The 20129-nt window shown below is 44.5% G+C and overlaps 1 protein-coding gene across 1 annotated transcript in view; it reads right to left on the bottom strand.

Annotated features, from left to right (window-relative positions):
- LOC106574139 (FH1/FH2 domain-containing protein 3) overlaps nt 1–20129 on the bottom strand; it is a 214502-nt gene that overhangs the window by 10980 nt on the left and 183393 nt on the right. Inside the window, 13 exon segments of the mRNA XM_045697307.1 lie at nt 120–302; nt 1360–1518; nt 2743–3713; nt 4005–4610; nt 5588–5796; nt 7301–7351; nt 8125–8259; nt 8447–8614; nt 10635–10685; nt 13412–13507; nt 18764–19020; nt 19265–19408; nt 19651–19745. Of these exon segments, the coding sequence (XP_045553263.1) occupies nt 120–302; nt 1360–1518; nt 2743–3713; nt 4005–4610; nt 5588–5796; nt 7301–7351; nt 8125–8259; nt 8447–8614; nt 10635–10685; nt 13412–13507; nt 18764–19020; nt 19265–19408; nt 19651–19745 (3125 nt within the window).

Below are 20129 nucleotides of genomic sequence, written 5' to 3'. Positions count from 1 at the left end.
TCTCTTGTATTGCACAATCCGACGATGATGATGATGTACACATAGGAAGTGTGAGGTAGTGCATGACTCCACTTCTAGGAATTGGTGCGGTGATGACAGAAAGGTGGCGGTGCTCTGACCTTCTCCGTGACCTCGTAGTCCATCTTGAAGGCCCAGAGCTGCAGCCGGGCGGACAGCTCCGTGATGGAGGACAGGGTGAGGAGGAACTGCTCTGCTGATCCCAGGGGGACGTCAGGGTTCACCAGCTGAGCATCCTGGATCCTCTGCTTCTCCTCCTCCGTTGGGATCATCGTCAGGATTTTCTAGGAAAGGAGGACAAGAAGACTTCATGAATCCATAGGAGACATAAATGTGTCTGCTTCTGTACCAACCCCTCAGATACACAGACACACACACACACACATTAGGTTGGAGAGGCTGGACCAGAGTTGAAAGAGGAGAGGAAAGGAGGGATTTGAAGGAGGAGAAGAAAGGGAGGACGGACGTGGAGATGGGAGAGGAAAGGGGGAGTTGAAGGAGAAGAGGAAAGGGAGGGATGGAGATAGAGATGAGTGGTGGGAGAGATGGAATGTTTCTAATTTTCCAGTTATTTTTTATTATCAACGAACATATTTGCTATTGGAAAAATAGTAATTCCTGCCTTGGCCTCCAACCTCAGACATCTGAACATTCTACCTTTCTGCTGCTGTCTGTCTGTGAGAAATAGACATAGAAGGTAGAGCAGTACATTGCAGTGCTCCTCTCTAAATAAGAATGTTCCCATGGAAAAGATGGAAAAGGTCAGCAGATTATATAAGACGGAGGAGATGCAACATGAATCATTATGTCCACCATCTGAAGTCCTCCAAAGGTCTATATTATGGTTAGAAAACCATCTTAAAATATGCATGTGGAGCTAACTTTTAATGGTACGTAACTATAATTAATTATATGAGATAAGCTAAGATTCCAGGCTTCCAGCTGAGAAACCACATGACATGTCCACACTGACCACATCCAGTCCCAACTCATTGAAAACATACATTTTTTGGAGTGAAAAGTTGGTTGTGGAAATACATTGGAAACGTATGTCTTTTTTTGTGCAGGTTTTAAGTGAAACCAAGTTTATTTTGGACTCAGTTGAAGTAAATGACTTGTTTGTTTGGCAGGTCAGAAATAAGCAGTGTTTTCAGTATTGACCGTACAGATAAACAGACATGTTTTTCCAACATGCTTTCATTGAGATGACGAGACATCTCAGATTCACACTCAAGAGATAATGGTTACAGTGACTTTGCTAGAGATACACATCGATAACGACTAGGATATATAATCATAATAGTCCAATCATTTCAATACACCATGTCACATGCAGCTTACCTCGATCCCCTCCTTGTTCAAAGCGTACTCGTCAAAGTTGAGGATGGCTGTCTTGATGGTGCGGGGAGGGGGGAGGACGGTCAGCCCGATGTTGATGGCATTGCTCCGTTTGGAGTCCAGGACAATAATCTCTTGTCGTTTCCCATCCACTGCTGTTTTCTGAGTAGAGATACACAGAAACAGGACATTATAATAACAACAATAAAGTACTAGTATTATACTATACAGTACATTCGGAAAAGTATTCAGAGCCCTTCACTTTTTCCACATTTTATTACATTACAGCCTTAGTCTAAAATGCATTAAATAAAACATTTTCCTCATCAATCTACACAGAAACCCCCATAATGACAAAGCGAAAACAGGTTTTTAGACATTTTTGCAAATGTATTATACATAATATCAGTCCAGGGATTCCATAAAACTTTCAACATAAAAATACACCATTAACAAATGACGGTGAGATCAAATGTTGAAACGTTCAGAACTAGAGTGTCTCAATCACAATGGATCAGGGCAAGGGACCAAAACTGTGTGAATATAATATTGTATATGACCTTTTATAGTAGATCTGATCTCCCTGTGTGGTTGGCCTCTCTACAGTATATCTAGCTACGTCTATATTTCTATATATCACTCCTGCTTTCAGTTTTGGACCATCTCAGAGTCAGTTGAGTTTAAAGTGATGGAGAAAACTTTATAGAAGACAGGCTGCACCTTTGATGATGTTGACAAGATACTAGAGGGAATCCATCACATTCTATCATTCTGTCTACTAGCAGGTCGGGACGACAGGGTTAACCTACAGTACATTTAAGACAATCTGGTTTAAATCCTGCACTGCATTCTTCAATAGGCTGAAGCAGGAGACAGCGTGGGGTGGGGCGAGGTCAGAACGTCACCATGGACAGCAGGGTTACTTCCCAAATGGCACCCTGTTCCCTATAAATGGCACTACTTTTGTTGCTGTGGATGAAAGAAGCCTGAAGCATGAGCACGGGGCTCCAGCTCAACAGGCTCAATGGACAAAACCAAAACAGAAACACACACACAGAAGGAAACAGTGAATTATGAAGAGAAAACATAGTTTCCTCTGTCAGCTTTGAGAATCCAACCAGAGCAGACAACATGCAGGTCAGCCTTTACCAACACGGCGAAGCTGGATAGTAGATCCGCACCTTATGTCTAAACCTATGTGCTCTGGAGGAAGAGGACAAGTTGGAAGCATCTATGGGGCTGTTTCCTGGACTAGTCTTAATCTGGGTCTGGGAAACCGCCCCTAAATGCTTAAGTGACATCATTTCACAAATGAATTTCTTGAGCAAACCACATACATTTCCTATACGTATAAATATGCAGTACCAAAACAGTCAACAAAGGTACCTTGGTAACAGGCAGCTCCTTGGACTTTGTTTCAAACAGGTGTTCCAGCTTGGACGTGTCCACTTTGACCGGCTCCAGTTTGGACCAGAGAGACTCTCTACAACGCTTGTGGTTCCTGTACTGGCCGTCCATTGGCCTTACCTCGTTCCAGAAAAGACGGATAGTCTTCTTCTTCTTCTGGAACAGAGGGGGCTCCCCTGTCCCTCGGCTCAGCTGGGGGGACCCCGGGTAGGGCTGGGCGGGTCCGGGGGCCATGAAGAGCGGGGGAGGGGGCATCATGCCAGGGACAGGAGGGGGCGGGGGGCAGCCAAACAGGCCCAGGGGAGGGGGAGGGGGCAGGGCGGAGAGACAGGGAGGAGGGGGAGGGATCATCAAGTCACTGGAGCCCATCAGCACACTGTCCACGTCTAGGATGTCCAGATCATCCTCGTCTGCCAGGTCTGTAAAGTCCATCTCTTTAATTCGCAGCTCCCTGGGGGCTGCCATCAGCTGGTCCCAGATATAATCTGACTCCTTCTTCGGAGGTAGGGGAGAGGAGGACAGGGCCAGAGGAGCTTTGTCTTTATCAGGTTGAAGCTGCCCCTGCTGCTTCTCCAATGCCTCCAGCTCGTGAGGCGACACAAGGCTTTTAACAAGGTCTCCAAATTTCTCGGCCACGGCCCTGACGCTCCCCTGGTTCTCCAGGTGTTGCACCTCCATCTTCTTGACGTTCTCCTCGCAGGCCTGCCTGCTGGCCTCAAGTGTAGAGATACGACTGGCTAGGCTGGCCACCGACGACCCGTCCTGACCCTCCAGTGATGACGTCTCCATCCCCTCTTTGCATTTCTCCGTCTGTTCCGTCTCTCCCGCCTTCTCTTCGTCCTCGTCAGCAGTGGTCTTGTTCTGGGCATAGAGCATGTCCAGCATGAAGCGCTTGCTGTTGAGGATCTTGCTGCACTGCCCGTTCACGTCTTCCTCCTTAATGCACTGGCCTAGAGGTGGACAAACACAAGGAGGAAGGGTGGATTGGATTACTATTGGATTGCTAGCCTTCAGAACAGAATAGAGAGCAGATCTATATATCAGAAACTGAAATGAGAGCATGGGCAGAATGAAATGTTCTGACATGAGTTGAACTTCAATGTTTGCCTACTGATGTACAGCATATGGAAGATTAGCAAGTGTTCCATTTACAGTATGGGCACAAATCACAAGTCAAATGTTAAGCCATAAAAGGCCAAGTGTCCTAAAGTCTGTATTTCCTGCTGATGGGCAGCTGGTACCTGGTTCATGGTTGTTGTTGACTTTCTCCTCCCTCTCCTCTCTCTCCAGAGTGCTACTGGCTGAGGAGATACTGGAGGCAGAACAGTTGTCCTTCTCATTCACTTCCTCGTTCTGCCTCTCCTTCTCACTGAGGAGGACCAGTCTCTCCTCCACCTCCCTCTCCTCCGACGCAGCCTGCTCCCTCTCTCCCTCCTCCTCCATCTCTACCACTTCTACATCTTCTATCCCCACCTCTTCTCCCTCTACCTCCTCTTCTACCTTCTCTTCTCCCTCCACCTCATTCCCTGGCTGTCTCTCTTCCTCCTTACCCTCCTCCTCCTCCTCACTTTCTTCCTGCTCTTTACCCTGTGTCTGTTCATCTACCGCTAACTCCACTAGCTCTAGTACTTCCTCCTTGGGCTCAACTTCAGCTACTTCCTGCTTCTCTGTCTGCGTCTCTGTCTCTGCCTGCGTCTCTGTCTCTGCCTGCTCCTCGCCTGGCGCTGAGGGGGTTTGGGAGGGGGACTCTGTGGGTTCTGGAGAAGGTCCTGATACTATTAACTCTGGCGCTGGACTTGTAGTTCTAGTCTGAAGGTCACGGCTTGGCTCTACGTCTACTTCACTTCCTGGTAAAGAAAACAGGACCAAACAAAACAGAACGCTACTGTAAGGGTTTCGATTGTGTGCCTTTTCAATATTGTCTGATATCATTTTTAAATGATCTTGTTTATAATGTAAAAACCATAAAATTGCTCTGTGACATTTAATTAATTAAAATGATAAATTGTCTAGATTTCAGTCCGGAGCACAAGTCGTTAAGCATGTCAATTCGTACTTCATTGAATGTTACAGGAAATGAATGAACAGCTATGATGACAATGTGTTTCAAAATTAGATTCAACATCTCATTTGATCCCATTATCCCATTTTGGTAGGTTAGAATAACCACCCCAGACTAGCAACATCTAGTTCTCATGATATTCATTCATGTATCATCATAACTGAGTCTGTGAGGTATTGAAAGGCTTGTCCCTCTATGGTCAGTGCTGTAGTCCGCAGTCCACCACACCTCTTCCTGGCTCCTACTGTAGAATGTGAATGGAACCCCATATTAAGAGTTCCACGCCCTAGCGGCTGGCGCTACCACAGCCAAACCACACTACAATCGCATACAAATCACTGGGGTATGCCTGGGACCTAAAAGCTAGCCTCTCACTACATTTCAAACCATCATGCAAAGCATTTTCCCACAGGCAGCTCAAGTAATATCCATCCCATCCCAAAACATATTTGGGATTTAGCAACATACACTTACAGACACCTCATTCTGAAGCACACAGAAAAACAAGAATTAAATCCTTTTCTTATCAAGTCCTGCTGATTTTTCCCCCAACAGACAACATGCAGCCATCATTAGTCCAGCTGAATCTAATTCCAAAGTGTGAGTGAATCACCCTCCATGTGTTAATTCAGACCCCGGGAACTAATACATAAAACTTCTCTGGACCGGTAATGATAGTTAAATGTTTGGAGAACGTTATGTTACTCTGAGTCTGGGATGGGAGCTTTAATGTTGGTTAAACGTTTGGAAAAGGTTATTTACCCTGCGTCTGGTATGTCTGGGATGGAATGGTGCCAGCGTCTTCCAGAGAGGCGATGGAGGAGGGCGTGGCACAGCGGGGGGAGGCGGAGCGACTGGAGGGGGTGGGGCTCAGGCTCAGGGTGATCTCTGTGCGCCCCCTAGGTGGCGCTCTCGCACGCTCTCTCTCTTTCTCATACTCCTCTGCTGCAAGCCTCTCAACGCACTTATATCTGGAAGAGGAAGTCACAGAATATTCTTCAAAAAGGATGTTACTCCACCTGTTTAGGTCTATTGTTATATCATCTCTATCTCATGGGGGTAGGAGAAGATTCCTGCTTCTCTAACCTCGAGGCTACTGCCACCGATACCAGTAATATACTGTATTCAGTTCCCTCACACTTCCTTTTCTGAAACAGTGGCCAAATGTCTGGGACTCTGTGATGCTTCTCGGATTTCTCCAGGTGCTTCATTGACACATAAATGTTGAAGATAGCTACAGAAAACTACCTGGACTTCTCCGCAGATGGGTCTGATAACAGTGTTTCATCTTGATTTAGACGTCACACTCTATTCAGTCAGAGGTACGGGACTGAAAATCCTATCAATTTACTGGACATACATTTCAAAAAGGCAGCAGACATAACTTAGGATTCCTGTTTTAAATAACACTGATCCTACATATGTCTGGAAGGTGGTACATTACACATAGCCTACCTTATCTGGACCGTATCCATGACTTAAAGCCAATTCCACACCTCGTCCCATTCAGTTGTAGTTGTCTTAATGCACAGCAGCAGGTCTAGAGGGGGCCTGACACCTATATTTCAGCCCAGAGGCTGAGCCTGACTTGTTCTACATCTGCTAACAATTCTCCTCAAAAAGGTTTCAAGGCATATTAGTCCCTCATGTCAGAGTCTTTCTGTTGTACTTATTACAGCCGAATGATTCTAGAATCTAGATTTATATAGAGCACAGTGTCTATCTGAATGATTCTAGAATCTAGATTTATATAGAGCACAGTGTCTATCTGAATGATTCTAGAATCTACATTTATATAGAGCACAGTGTCTATCTGAATGATTCTAGAATCTACATTTATATAGAGCACTGTGTCTATCTGAATGATTCTAGAATCTAGATTTATATAGAGCACAGTGTCTATCTGAATGATTCTAGAATCTACATTTATATAGAGCACAGTGTTTATCTGAATGATTCTAGAATCTAGATTTATATAGAGCACTGTGTCTATCTGAATGATTCTAGAATCTACATTTATATAGAGCACTGTGTCTATCTGAATGATTCTAGAATCTAGATTTATATAGAGCACAGTGTTTATTTGAATGATTCTAGAATCTACATTTATATAGAGCACAGTGTCTATCTGAATGATTCTAGAATCTACATTTATATAGAGCACAGTGTCTATCTGAATGATTCTAGAATCTAGATTTATATAGAGCACAGTGTCTATCTGAATAATTCTAGAATCTACATTTATATAGAGCACAGTGTCTATCTGAATGATTCTAGAATCTTAATTGATATAAAGCACTGTGTCTATCTGAATGATTCTAGAATCTACATTGCTAGAGAGCACTGTGTCTATCTGAATGATTCTAGAATCTACCTTGCTAGCGAGCACTGTGTCTATCTGAATGATTCTAGAATCTACATTGCTAGAGAGCACTGTGTCTATTTGTATATTAGAAATGAAAGTAGACAACATACCTCTCTTCTCTGGCCTGTCTTGTCTCTTCCCTCTTGTCCATGTAATCCCGACTGATAATGTTCCAAGTAAGTGAGTGTGTGAGAGAGAGAGAGAGAGAGAGAGAGAGAGACAGACAGTATGTGTAAAGAATGTGAGATCTGTATCTTATTGTGCCTATCAATTCATATTTGTTTTCATTCACATTCTATAGTACCTTTTTAAAAGACATCCTTAGTTAACCAATGAGTGTGAATAGTTGTAGATACTGTGGGAGAGAAATAGTCTGACATGACAGAGGAGACACACAGACCAGAGGAGCTTTCCAGCGCTCCATCTGACATCCAGCTCTTTATATGGCCATAGAAAACAAGTAAAAGACAGGCCAGCAGGACTTTGTTTTCTGCCCAACCAACGTCTCCATGGCTGCACCCCAAATTGCACCATATCCCATAATAAGTGCCCTACTTTTGACCAGAGACCTATGGCCCAGTAGATCTCCATTTGGGATGCAGACCATGTATCTCCTCCTTAGATCCACAGTATGTCCCTGACTGATGACCATAATAAACAGACAGACAGACAAGTATGTCCAGTCTCTAAACATCTCCAACTCGTCTGATATATTGTGGAACAAGGCTCAGACTCTTATTCATCCCAGACAAAACTACATCACTCCAGCCAGTAACCTTACAGATAAGTGTATAAAGCTGTGGACAAAGTAGTTCCGTGTTTGATTCTGGTTAATTGGTTTGGGACTTTTAATGAGGGAACTGAACTGCAATGTAAACGTGAAAAGGATAATTCCATCTATGAGTAGTGTGATGTGATGCAGGTTGGGACTCACTTGAAGCGGGTCCTCTCCTCCCTCTCGATTTTCTGCAGTCGTTCCTCCCTCTCTTGTCTCCTCCTCTCTCTCTCTGCAGTCAGAGACTCCTGGTGTTGTCTGTAGGAGGAGGACAACAAGCTCCCCAGAGAAGGTCTGGGTAACCAAACAGAGGAAGACCATATTACTATTCCATTGGTCCTATTACGCTGGGCAAGCTAAAACAAGCGCACCTAAATTACTTGAAAGAAAATAAATAATATTTCAATCCAGGTCTGGAACTCATACACAGAGGTGGCTTATTTAATTGACTGATTGATTGATTGATTGATTGAGTGCTGACCTGTCAGGCTTGGAGTCCAGCTGTGGGGCCCCTGAGGTGGCAAAGGTGCGGTGTACAGGGGTGGTGGGGGCGCTGGCTACACCCTGGGAGCGGTGTACAGGGGTGGTGGGGGCGCTGGCTACACCCTGGGACCTGCCAGGGAGCACCATGACGTGGCCTATGTGTCGGCTGGAAACAACAGGAAGAGGAAACATTGTTATTCACGGTTATAATTCACAACACTAAGGATGTGTGTCTCAAATGGGACACTATTCCCTATATATGCACTACTTTTAACCAGAGCCCTATGGGCCCTTGTCAAAAGTAGCGCACTATAAAGGGAATAGGGTGCCATTTGGGACTCATCCCAACTTTAGGCTCTGATTCGGTCACTGTGTGACATTCACTAACTCAAAGTATGGTGTGAAAAAAGACCAGACACGTGCTTATAAAAACAACGTCCTCTCTGGACAGCTTTAAAATGCACTTCTGTGCCCATATGAATAACCCCTATGATATAACTGGAATGATGAGATAGATGTTCTTCTTCTATGTTTTTATTTTATTACTTCACTGCCATACTGTGTTCGGTCTTGTCTAGCCATCTTGTCTCAAGAGGACCACAATGGAAATAAGTCCCAGACTTTATTGTGCGTTATCCTCAATGATTTTATTCATGTGCATGTATGGCTTTTTCAAGTTTTATGTGTGCTTGTTTTTTAAAATGGTCGAATGAATAAACTAAACTAAACCTTTCCCACTGTATGTTAAATAGCTGTGGTTGTACAGTGTGGACTAACCAAGGCTGACTGTAGTTCTGTGTATGACCATGAGACCTATTCGCATCATGGGTATACACTGACAGTATAGTTTTCTATAGGTTTATCACCATGGTCATCACACATCTCACACTGCTCTATGAGGACAGCCTTTCTAGCACTCTCTCTGGGCAGCTGGCATCAGCAGCCAGGAGGCATCAGGCTTATTCCACTCTCTCTGGGCAGCTGGCATCAGCAGCCAGGAGGCATCAGGCTTATTCCACTCTCTCTGGGCAGCTGGCATCAGCAGCCAGGAGGCATCAGGCTTATTCCACTCTCTCTGGGCAGCTGGCATCAGCAGCCAGGAGGCATCAGGCTTATTCCACTCTCTCTGGGTAGCTGGCATCAGCAGCCAGCGGGCATCAGGCTTATTCCACTCTCTCTGGGCAGCTGGCATCAGCAGCCAGCGGGCATCAGGCTTATTCCACTCTCTCTGGGCAGCTGGCATCAGCAGCCAGCGGGCATCAGGCTTATTCCACTCTCTGTGTGCAGCACAAATGGCACCCTATTCCCAATATAGTGCCCAACGGGCTGTGGTCAAAGGTATTGCACTATATAAGGGGTGGCAGGTAGCCTAGTGGTTAGAGTGTGGGCCAGTAACCGGAAGGTTGCTGGATCGAATACCCGAGCTGATAAGGTAGAAATCTGTCGTTCTGCCCCTGAACAAGGCAGTTAACCCACTGTTCCTCTGCCTGTGGAGGTCCTGAAAGGCAGTCGCCAGACACCCAAGACAAGCACACAGCCAAGAGCAGCGAGACTTGAGTGGGATTCAACTTAAGGGAGGAAATGACTGTACTCAAGAGCAGAGCTGACCCCTAAACAACCCTGCTGCTTTTTAAGGTGCTTTTTAATGGCTCTGTTGAATGAGATAGTGAAGCAAGCAGCGTTGCATTCCAAGAGGTGCTCAGCATGCAGCAGCAGGGTTCACTGCCATGTCATGGTATGTTTGATACAGCTGGAAAGCACTGACGAATAATTTAAATCTCCAGGGTGTCCAGATCACCACTGTCAAATCACTAGGAATTCAGCTAAAAATAACATTTAGAAATGTAGAAATGAGTTTCATGTAGAAATTTGTTTCACTAAAGGGAACCAAATTCCCCTCAACCCCCCTGCGTTTACAGTATCTAAATAGATGCCCTAAGATAGCAGAGGCTAAGTCTAACCAATAAGACTAAAAGACTACTGTTAACCTGGAGGCTAAGTCTAACCAATAAGACTATAAGACTACTGTTAACCTGGAGGCTAAGTCTTACCTATAAGACTATAAGACTAGTGTTAACCTGGAGGCTAAGTCTTACCTATAAGACTATAAGACTAGTGTTAACCTGGAGGCTAAGTCTTACCTATAAGACTATAAGACTACTGTTAACCTGGAGGCTAAGTCTTACCTTCCAGCACTAACGGGTGCTCTAGATGTATACAATACAGCTGTTTGGCTGCTGAAGGGAAACAGTGAGGAGAGAGAGAGGAGAGGGACAGTCAAGTACAAATTGTAATGAAGGAAAGAAACATGCAAGGGTTAAACACAAAGAAAACGGAAGTCTGGAGAACGATTGACTGAAGGATAGTAGCAAGATACATGGTGATTCCAAGAAGCAAGAGAATGTTTCTGTCCCTCCCCCCACCGACACGGACTCTACATACTCTTTAAAAACAATCAAACCTTTTTTTAATTCCCTTTAAGCCCACAGTTCAAAGACCTCTACTTCCTGGTGGGTCATTAAGACTAGGATGATATGGGATAGGAGGTAGGGAGCGCTCTACTGTAGGCCTACACACTGAGGCACTTCGGGCCTGGTCTGTTCACAATATGGCAACACTACTTTCCATCCTATCTCTGTTGCTGCAGCTCCACACAACATTACACAGACATCTAAGAGACACTCAAACGTGAGTTATGGTGCGTTTTCATTTTTGAATTTTATTTTCTAGGCATGTCTGGGTTTAACTGTGGTGCAACGCCACAATGAAAGACAGATGAGCAGTAAATGTCAGGAAAACGTAGTGTTCTCAACTGGAGTTGCACATCTAGCAGCTGACTCAGTCAAGGAAATGATACGTCTTTGTTCAAATTCTTCTCTTTCTTTTTTTTCGTGTGTATGCGTGCCATCCGGGATGGATGATAGAAGCAACATAAAATAAAACACAGCGGACAGGAAAATGTAGCAGCCTACTGGGCACCTGGTGTTAAACTATCTTTAAAAGGCCCAATGTAGACGTTTTTATCTCAACATCAAATCATTTCTGGGTAACTATTAAGTACCTCACAGTGATTGTTTTTCAGTTCAAATGGTCAAAAATAAACAAAAATAGCTTCTTAGGAAAGAGCAATTTCTCAAGCAAGAATTTAGCTAGGACTATCTGGGAGTGGTTTGAGTACGGAGGGGAAAAATAAAAACTAGCTGTTATTGCAGAGAGGTTTGTAAATCTCTTTCTTATTGGTCTATTAATAAAGTGGAGCCGGTTCAGGAGGGAAACCCCAGTGTGGTGACATCAGCAGATATTGCACCAATTGGATTCACACTATACTTCCATTCAGTCTATTTAAGTTTACCAGTTGTACACATGCTTCCTGGATGCTGAATGGCACGTGAATGCATGCACTGGTGTCTCTTGCTGTCGTTGTTGCTGTAACTAGCTGTTACTCGCTATGCTTGCTGATTCTGATATCCCACCAGCACCCCAGCCTCCACCTGCGGGTTCTGTGTTTCTTCCTTCAGGGGTTTGATATAGCATGTCATGCTCACTGCCTGCAGTTATTTGATCCTGTTCATATGACGCTTGGCTCTGGCAGTGAGCTAGCCTGAAGGAGCAGAGCCCTAATACCAAGACTATGCATTGTCATTTTTTCTAACGAATGGTTAAATGTACATGTGGTGTTTCATTTCTGAAACTCATTTACCGCCTGGTGATGTCACCAGGCAGGCCAAATCATCCCATCAAAACAGGCGGAGATTTCAGGCCGTCTTTTCAATCAGTTTTACACTAAAAGGGTATTTTCATTATTTTCACAATTTCACAGTATTATTCCAACCTCATAGTGTGGAAATATATATACAACACAGAAAAAATCAAATGTTTTACTGCACTGGGCCTTTAAAGGCCAAAGGAATGCCGAGGCAAGCTAAAGATGTGTTCAACTGGACACAAGCTAGAGCATACATAACATGCATGAGGAAGACCATCTACAAGTGCCTCGTAGGCCATGGAAAGCAAATATGACTCGACAACACAGAATCTGTCTGACACGGTAGACATTAACACCGTCTATACCCCTGTCCAAAAGACATTCAGTACGGCAGCTTCTCAGCCAAGTGGATTGTGAGGGAGCAAGCCAGGCAGACACAGACACCAGTGTTGAGGGATGACAGTGTATATTTAAGAGTTGGGGAGGTATTCCTTCATAGTGAATGTAATGCCAGAGGTGAAGTAGTGAACTGTATAGCTCCTGTTGCTGCTGCACCTCTACCTGTAGCGCTGTTGTCTGGCCACGCCCCTCTCAACACACTCCTCGGCCCCAGCAGAGGCAGACACCTGGCTCAGGTCCACGTCAAGGGGAAGGGGGAGGGGCTTGGGCAGTTGGAGGTAGGACTGACTACGTCCCCTCGAGGGGGAGGAGGAGCAGGAGAGGGAGGAAGAGGAGGTTACAGAGGTGCTGTGCTGTTGGCCCAGAGGGTGGGCAGTGCCTGGCAGTCTCCCCCAGCCCAGCGCTATGAACAGGGAAGTAGATCTGGGACTGGGAGAGACATCCTGGGGGTTAGAGCCAGTGTTTCTAGGGGGGGTGGACACAGGGGCCATAGGGCTGGCCATGGCCACACTCTCTCTCTCTCTCTCTGAGGCGGCTGAGGCATCAGGGATGAGGTTGACCATACAGTGAAAAGGAGAACACAAGCTAGAGGAGTCCTCTACTGCCTGCACGGGCACCATGCTAAAACAACAGAGTAACAGAGCAAAGGGGAGGACAAAGGGGGTGGGGTATATCCAAGGGGAATACATTACACGTTTACAATAACAGATATGCTTTTTTTGTAGTTCTAACACACCCATACACGGTTAACAACACTATATATCGTCCAGTAAGGGAGAGATGGATGGAGGACAAGACTGAAAGAAAGATACGGAAGAAGAGGTTCTATTTGGGGGAAAACCTGTTTTCCTGAAGTACCTGTGGAAGCCCTTTCTAGTGGTCTCTGTGATATCATGACTCTCATCATCTTCCTCATCCTCCTCCTCCTCTTCCTCCTCATCCTCTTCCTCCTCTCTGAAAAGGAGGGGTGGAGGGATGGATGGAGGGGAGGGGAGGGAGAAAATAGACGGGAAAGAGTAGAAAGAGGAAAAGGAGGAAAAATTGCAACAGACAACATGAACAAAATACAGTAGAAAACTGTCTAGAAAAAGAGACAAAGAACTGACAGACAGAATGCAGTACACACAGCACGTCCTGTCAAAACTGACAAGGGACGTAAAAATGTGTACACAAGGCAGTATAGTTCAAAGAAGTTCATAGCTTTTAGTTAGTATGTCCTCATTTCATTAATTACATACAGTGCTTGATAACGTTAAAAAACTGCATGAGAACTGACTAAATCAATGTCAGCTAACCATCTGGCATACACCAGCAGCTCTGGACCAGCCAGTAACATCTTAGGGACCAGTAACGGTCCCCGGACCAGAGGTTGATCAATGATCATAGTGTACATCCCAAACGGCACCCTATTCCCTATATAGTGCACTACTTTTGACCAGAGCCATATGGGCTTTGGTCAAAAGTAGTGCACAGTGTAGGAGAATGGTGTCACTTGGGACACAACCATTGACTAGACTGTGACTGTGTGGTCATATCTGGAGGGTTTTAATTGATAAAGGATTGTCGCATACATCATATGCATACGAGAGTTTTTCTAGTCCCATTGTGCTGTCAAGTTTCCTCTGACCCGCCCGCCTGTGTTTCATTACAGATATGGAAAACACTGATCTTCAAAGGCGGTCTGAATTTCCTGTGTGTGGTGGACTGGACTGGTGGGAGTCAGTATCATATAACCCTCTGGGTTCAATTGAACTATCTGCAGAACCGAACTGGAGCGCTAGCAGAAATGCTAGCAGAAATGCAAGTTAAAAAGAACTGTCATTGCTAACGGTGGATAGTATGATGCTGTGTGTGGCAGGGTGAAAGGTAGCCATCACACTGTGCCTTGACTTTCCCACCCCTTGACTTTTTCCACATTTTGTTGTGCTACAGCCTGAATATATATATTTTTTAACAAATTGATTAAAAATGAAAAGCTGAAATGTCTGAGTCAATAAGTATTCAATCCCTTTGTTATGACAAGCTGAAATAAATTCAGGAGTAAAAATGTGCTGAACAAGTCACATAATACATTGCTTTGTGTGCAATAATAGTGTTTATGTGTCACGTCCTGGCCAGTATGAGGGTTAATGGTTATTGTAGTTTGGTCAGGACGTGGCAGAGGGTATTTGTTTTATGTGGTTCGGGGTGGTGTGTTTGTTGAAGGGCGTTTGATTTATTATTTCCGGGTTTTGGTTTATGTTCTATGTTTAGGTATTTCTATGTTTAGTCGAGTGAGTGTATTTCTATATTAGGTTAATGGGGGGGTTGGGACTCTCAATTGGAGGCAGGTGCTTCCTCGTTGCCTCTGATTGAGAGTCCTATATATGGGTAATTGTTTGGTGTAGGTTTTGTGGGAGATTGTTTCTTGTCTAGCGTATGTGAGCCTCAGAAGACTGTTTCGGTGATCATGAGTTCGTTTTGTTATTTTGGTGTTCATTTTGAGTTAATAAAAGTTCAAGATGAGCAACCACATACCTGCTGCATTTTGGTCCTCCTTTCCCAACGACAACCGTGACATTATGTCACGTTCTAACCATAGTAAGATGTTATTTTCTATGGTAGAGTAGGTCAGGGCGTGACAGGGGGTGTTTTTCTATGTTTTCTATTTCTATGTTCATGTTCTAGTTTTGTATTTCTATGTTGGTTTTGTTTGGGATGATCTCCAATTAGAGGCAGCTGGTCCTCGTTGTCTCCAATTGGAGATCATACTTAAGTAGGGTTTTTTTCTACCTGGGTTTGTGGGAGATTATCTTTGAGTCAGTGTATGTTTCACCTCTGCGTTACGTTTGTTGTTTTTGTCATTCAGTTTATTTATATGTATTGCATAGTTTCACAGTGTAAATAAAATGTGGAACGACACACACGCTGCACTTTGGTCCGCTTCTCCTTTCGACAACTGTGACAGTTTAACATGATTTTTGAATGATTACCTCATCTCTGTACCCCACACATACAATTATCTGTACGGTCCCTAAGTAGAGCAGTGAATTTGAAAAACCTATTTAACCACAAAGACCAGGGAGGTTTTCCAATGCCTCGCGCCTATTGGTCGATAGGTCAAAATAAAAAAGCAGACATTGAAATATTCCCAAACATGCATCCTGTTTGCAGCAAGGCACTAAAGTAATACTGCAAAAAATGTGGCAAAGCAATTCCCTTTTTGTCCTGAATATAAAGTTTTATGTTTGGGGCAAATCTAATAATTCAAGGTTTTACTGCTAACCTACAAAGCATTACATGGGCTTGCTCCTACCTATCTTTCCGATTTGGTCCTGCCGTACATACCTACACGTACGCTACGGTCACAAGACGCAGGCCTCCTAATTGTCCCTAGAATTTCTAAGCAAACGGCTGGAGGTAGGGCTTTCTCCTATAGAGCTCCATTTTTATGGAATGGTCTGCCTACCAATGTGAGAGACGCAGACTCAGTCTCAACCTTTAAGTCTTTACTGAAGACTTATCTCTTCAGTAGGTCCTATGATTAAGTATAGTCTGGCCCAGGAGTGTGAAGGTGAACGGAAAGGCTGGAGCAACGAACCGCCCTTGCTGTCTCTGCCTTGCCGGTTCCCCTCTTTCCACTGGGATTCTCTGCCTCTAACCCTTTTACAGGGGCTGAGTCACTGGCTTACTGGTGTTCTTCCATGCCGTCCATGGGAGGGGTGCGTCACTTGAGTGGGTTGAGTCACTGACGTGGTCTTCCTGTCTGGGTTGGCGCCCCCCCTTGGGTTGTGCCATGGCGGAGATCGTTGTGGGCTATACTCGGCCTTGTCTTAGGACGGTAAGTTGGTGGTTGGAGACATCCCTCTAGTGGTGTGGGGGCTGTGCTTTGGCAAAGTGGGTGGGGTTATATCCTGCCTGTTTGGCCCTGTCCGGGGTATCATCGGATGGGGCCACAGTGTCTTCTGATCCCTCCTGTCTCAGCCTCCAGTATTTATGCTGCAGTAGTTTATGTGTCGGGGGCTAGGGTCAGTCTGTTACATCTGGAGTATTTCTCTTGTCTTATCCGGTGTCCTGTGTGAATTTAAATATGCTCTCTCTAATTCTCTCTTTCTCTCTTTCTGTCTTTCTCTCGGAGGACCTGAGCCCTAGGACCATGCCTCAAGACTACCTGGTATGATGACTCCTTGCTGTCCCCAGTCCACCTGGCCGTGCTGCTGCTCCAGTTTCAACTGTTCTGCCTGCGGCTATGGAACCCTGACCTGTTCACCGGACGTGCTTGTTGCACCCTCGACAACTACTATGATTATTATTATTTGACCATGCTGGTCATTTATGAACATTTTAACATTTTAACATCTTGACCATGTTCTGTTATAATATCCACCCTGCACAGCCAGAAGAGGACTGGCCATCCCTCATAGCCTGGTTCCTCTCTAGGTTTCTTCCTAGGTTTTTGGCCTTTCTAGGGAGTTTTTCCTAGGGAGTTTTTCCTAGCCACCGTGCTTCTTTCACATGCTTTGCTTGCTGTTTGGGGTTTTAGGCTGGGTTTCTGTACAGCACTTTGAGATATCAGCTGATGTACGAAGGGCTATATAAAAATAAATTTGATTGATTGATTGATTAATACAACACATTGTACCAATCTCCATATTTTTAAGCATAGTGGTGGCTGCATCATGTTATGGGTATGCTTATCATTTTTCAGGATAAAAAATAAATTGAATGGAGCTAAATCCTAGAGGAAAACTTAGTTCAGTCTGCTTATCACCAGACACTGGGAGATGAATTCATCTTTCAGAAGGACAATAACCTAAAACAAGGCCAAATCTACTTTGGAGTTGCTTAGCAAGAAGACAGTGAATGTTCCTGAGTGGCCCAGTTACAGTTTAGACTTACAAATCGGTTTTAAAATCTATGGCAAGACCTGAAAATTGTTGTCTAGCAATAATTAACAACCAATTTGACAGAGCTTGAAGAATTTTGAAAAGAATAATGGGCAAATGTTACACAATCCAGTTGTGGAAAGCTCTTAGAGACTTACCCAGAAAGATTCACAGCTGAAATCGCTGCCAAAGCTGCTTCAACAAAGTATTGACTCAGGGGTGTGAATACTTATGTAAATTAGATATTGCAGTATTTCAATTTCAATACATTTGCAAACATTTCTAAAAACATGTTTTCACTTGGTCATTATGGGGTAGTGTGTGGAGATGGATGAGAGAGAGAAAAAAATGTATTGACTTTTGAATTCAGGCTGAAACACAACACAATGTGTAATAAGTCAAGGGGAATGAATACTTTCTGAAGGCACTGTAGTATAGTTTTACATTATTGGTCCTTCATCTTGAAACAGGAAGGTTATGAGTAAGGTTTAATGACTGTGATATGTGGTTGCCTTATTTAACTTAGTTGAATGCACCGACTGTAAGTCACTCTGGAGAAGAGCGTCTGCCAAATGGCCAACATGTTTAAATGTAATGTACCTGTGGTGGCTAACAGAGAACTTCTTATCATATTAGATGTACTATACTGTACTATAAATTCACTAAACACTCCCTCAAAGGGAAACATGACTTGTGACAGATAGGACACATACAGGGATGCATCCCAAATGGTACCTTTAGTGCCAAAAGTAGTGCACTACATAGGTAATAGGGTGCCATTTGGGACACGAGCACAGTAATAACTAATAATAGCTCCTAATAACCAATAATAACTCCTAATAATTAATAATAACTCCTAATAACTCCTATCACTGTTTAGAGAAGCTTCCTATTTCCTTCAGCAGCTCCACGAGGTCACAAAACATTGACAGTCTGAAGATGAATCTAAACGTCACTTTGAAACAGCAGCCCATGCTCTGTCTCTCTTGTATTACTATATCATGACATTCTTCATTCATATTGGCTCTGGTTGGAACACACACATCTGTCTAAGACTGTAACGTAATACAACACTGGCAGTCAAACCCTTTCCTGTTCTGAACTGTATCGTGGATCCAGAATCATCTGTGTGTTTTCCCGTTCCTCACAGCTGACTTCTCTGGGTAGTGAAGTAAAAATAAACCGAAGAATTTCAGCTGACCATTTAAGATCATATTGGCAAGTTTCAGTTAACAACAGAAGCAGGGATATGCTTCTCCCTTTAACCCATTCACACTTTCTACCTCTCCCCCTCCCCTTCTCCTGTTTGCCCCCCCATCACCCACTCTCCTCTGCTCCAACTCACCTCTCGCTGACGTCGTCGATGCCCTGGCCTCCGAAGGGCAGGAAGCTACTGTTGTGTCCCCCGTGAGAGTGAGGGCTGCTGGGGGAAGCGGGGGCCGAGGTGAGGCCTCTCCCGTTCTGGAGGGAGTGTCTCCGGCTTCGTCTCCTCTCCAGGCCTCGCCGGTCGTTGGTGCCCCCCACGCTGGCACGCCGCCGGTTCTTCCGACCCACGGTAGGCGGCTGGCTCTCGTCGTCCCCGTCCTCGTGGCGCAGAGCAGTCTGGAGGCACAACAGGGAACAGTTAGACTAGCAGGGGACATGAGGTCCCTAGCAGACATGGGTCAACACTTTAGGACTATTCCATTGGTCCTATTGAGGACCAACTAAATCAAGCTTGTCAAGTATTTATTTGTATATTTGACCAAGTTTTGCACCTATAGCGCTCTGGTAGTGTTTCTACAACAAACTAGTTAAGTGGCTAAGCCAGGAAGTGAATTCCACTAAGCCGAGGAGGTGGAGGTACCTCGTAAATGTTAAACTGCTCCATGAGGTCCAGGTCTGTTCCCTTCCTGCTACGGTGTCTCTGAGACATGGCCTCCATGCCCTGCTCCTCCAAACAGTCCACCACGTCATAGAATGAGTCCTGGTCAGGCAGGCCCGCTAGAGTCTGAAACAAACACACAAATGTCATCATTTGGGAGGGGGAGAGAGAGAGTGATAGAGAGAGAGAGAGAGAGAGATAATTGTAAAGAGAGAGATGTAGAGAGAGATGTATTTAGAGAGAGAGATGTAGAAAGAGAGAAAGAAATAAAAGACAAAGAGATGTGAGTCAAATGTAGAGAGAGAAAAAGATGTAGAGAGAGAGTGAAAAAGAGATGAAGAGAGAGAGAGGAATAAAGAGAGACCGACCTTGTTGATGAGGGTCATGGCATACACCAGCAGCTCTGTGTCCACCCCATCCTTCTCCTCCAGAATCTCCATGGCATTGGACCACAGCTTACAGCCTGCACCACAAAGCATTCACCACACAGTCGGTCCAAAGGTACTACAATCCAACTATGCTCTGCATTCAAATTAACCATATACACTGCTCAAAAAAATAAAGGGAACACTAACATAACACATCCTAGATCTGAATGAATGAAATAATCTTATTAAATACTTTTTTCTTTACATAGTTGAATGTGCTGACAACAAAATCACACAAAAATAATCAATGGAAATCCAATTTATCAACCCATGGAGGTCTGGATTTGGAGTCACACTCAAAATTAAAGTGGAAAACCACACTACAGGCTGATCCAACTTTGATGTAATGTCCTTAAAACAAGTCAAAATGAGGCTCAGTAGTGTGTGTGGCCTCCACGTGCCTGTATGACCTCCCTACA

The sequence above is a fragment of the Salmo salar genome, chromosome ssa02 (assembly GCF_905237065.1).
Source record: "Salmo salar chromosome ssa02, Ssal_v3.1, whole genome shotgun sequence".
Taxonomy (NCBI): domain Eukaryota; kingdom Metazoa; phylum Chordata; class Actinopteri; order Salmoniformes; family Salmonidae; genus Salmo; species Salmo salar.
The sequence above is the reverse complement of the archived record's forward strand: the minus strand, read 5'-3'. Positions and strand labels throughout refer to the sequence as shown.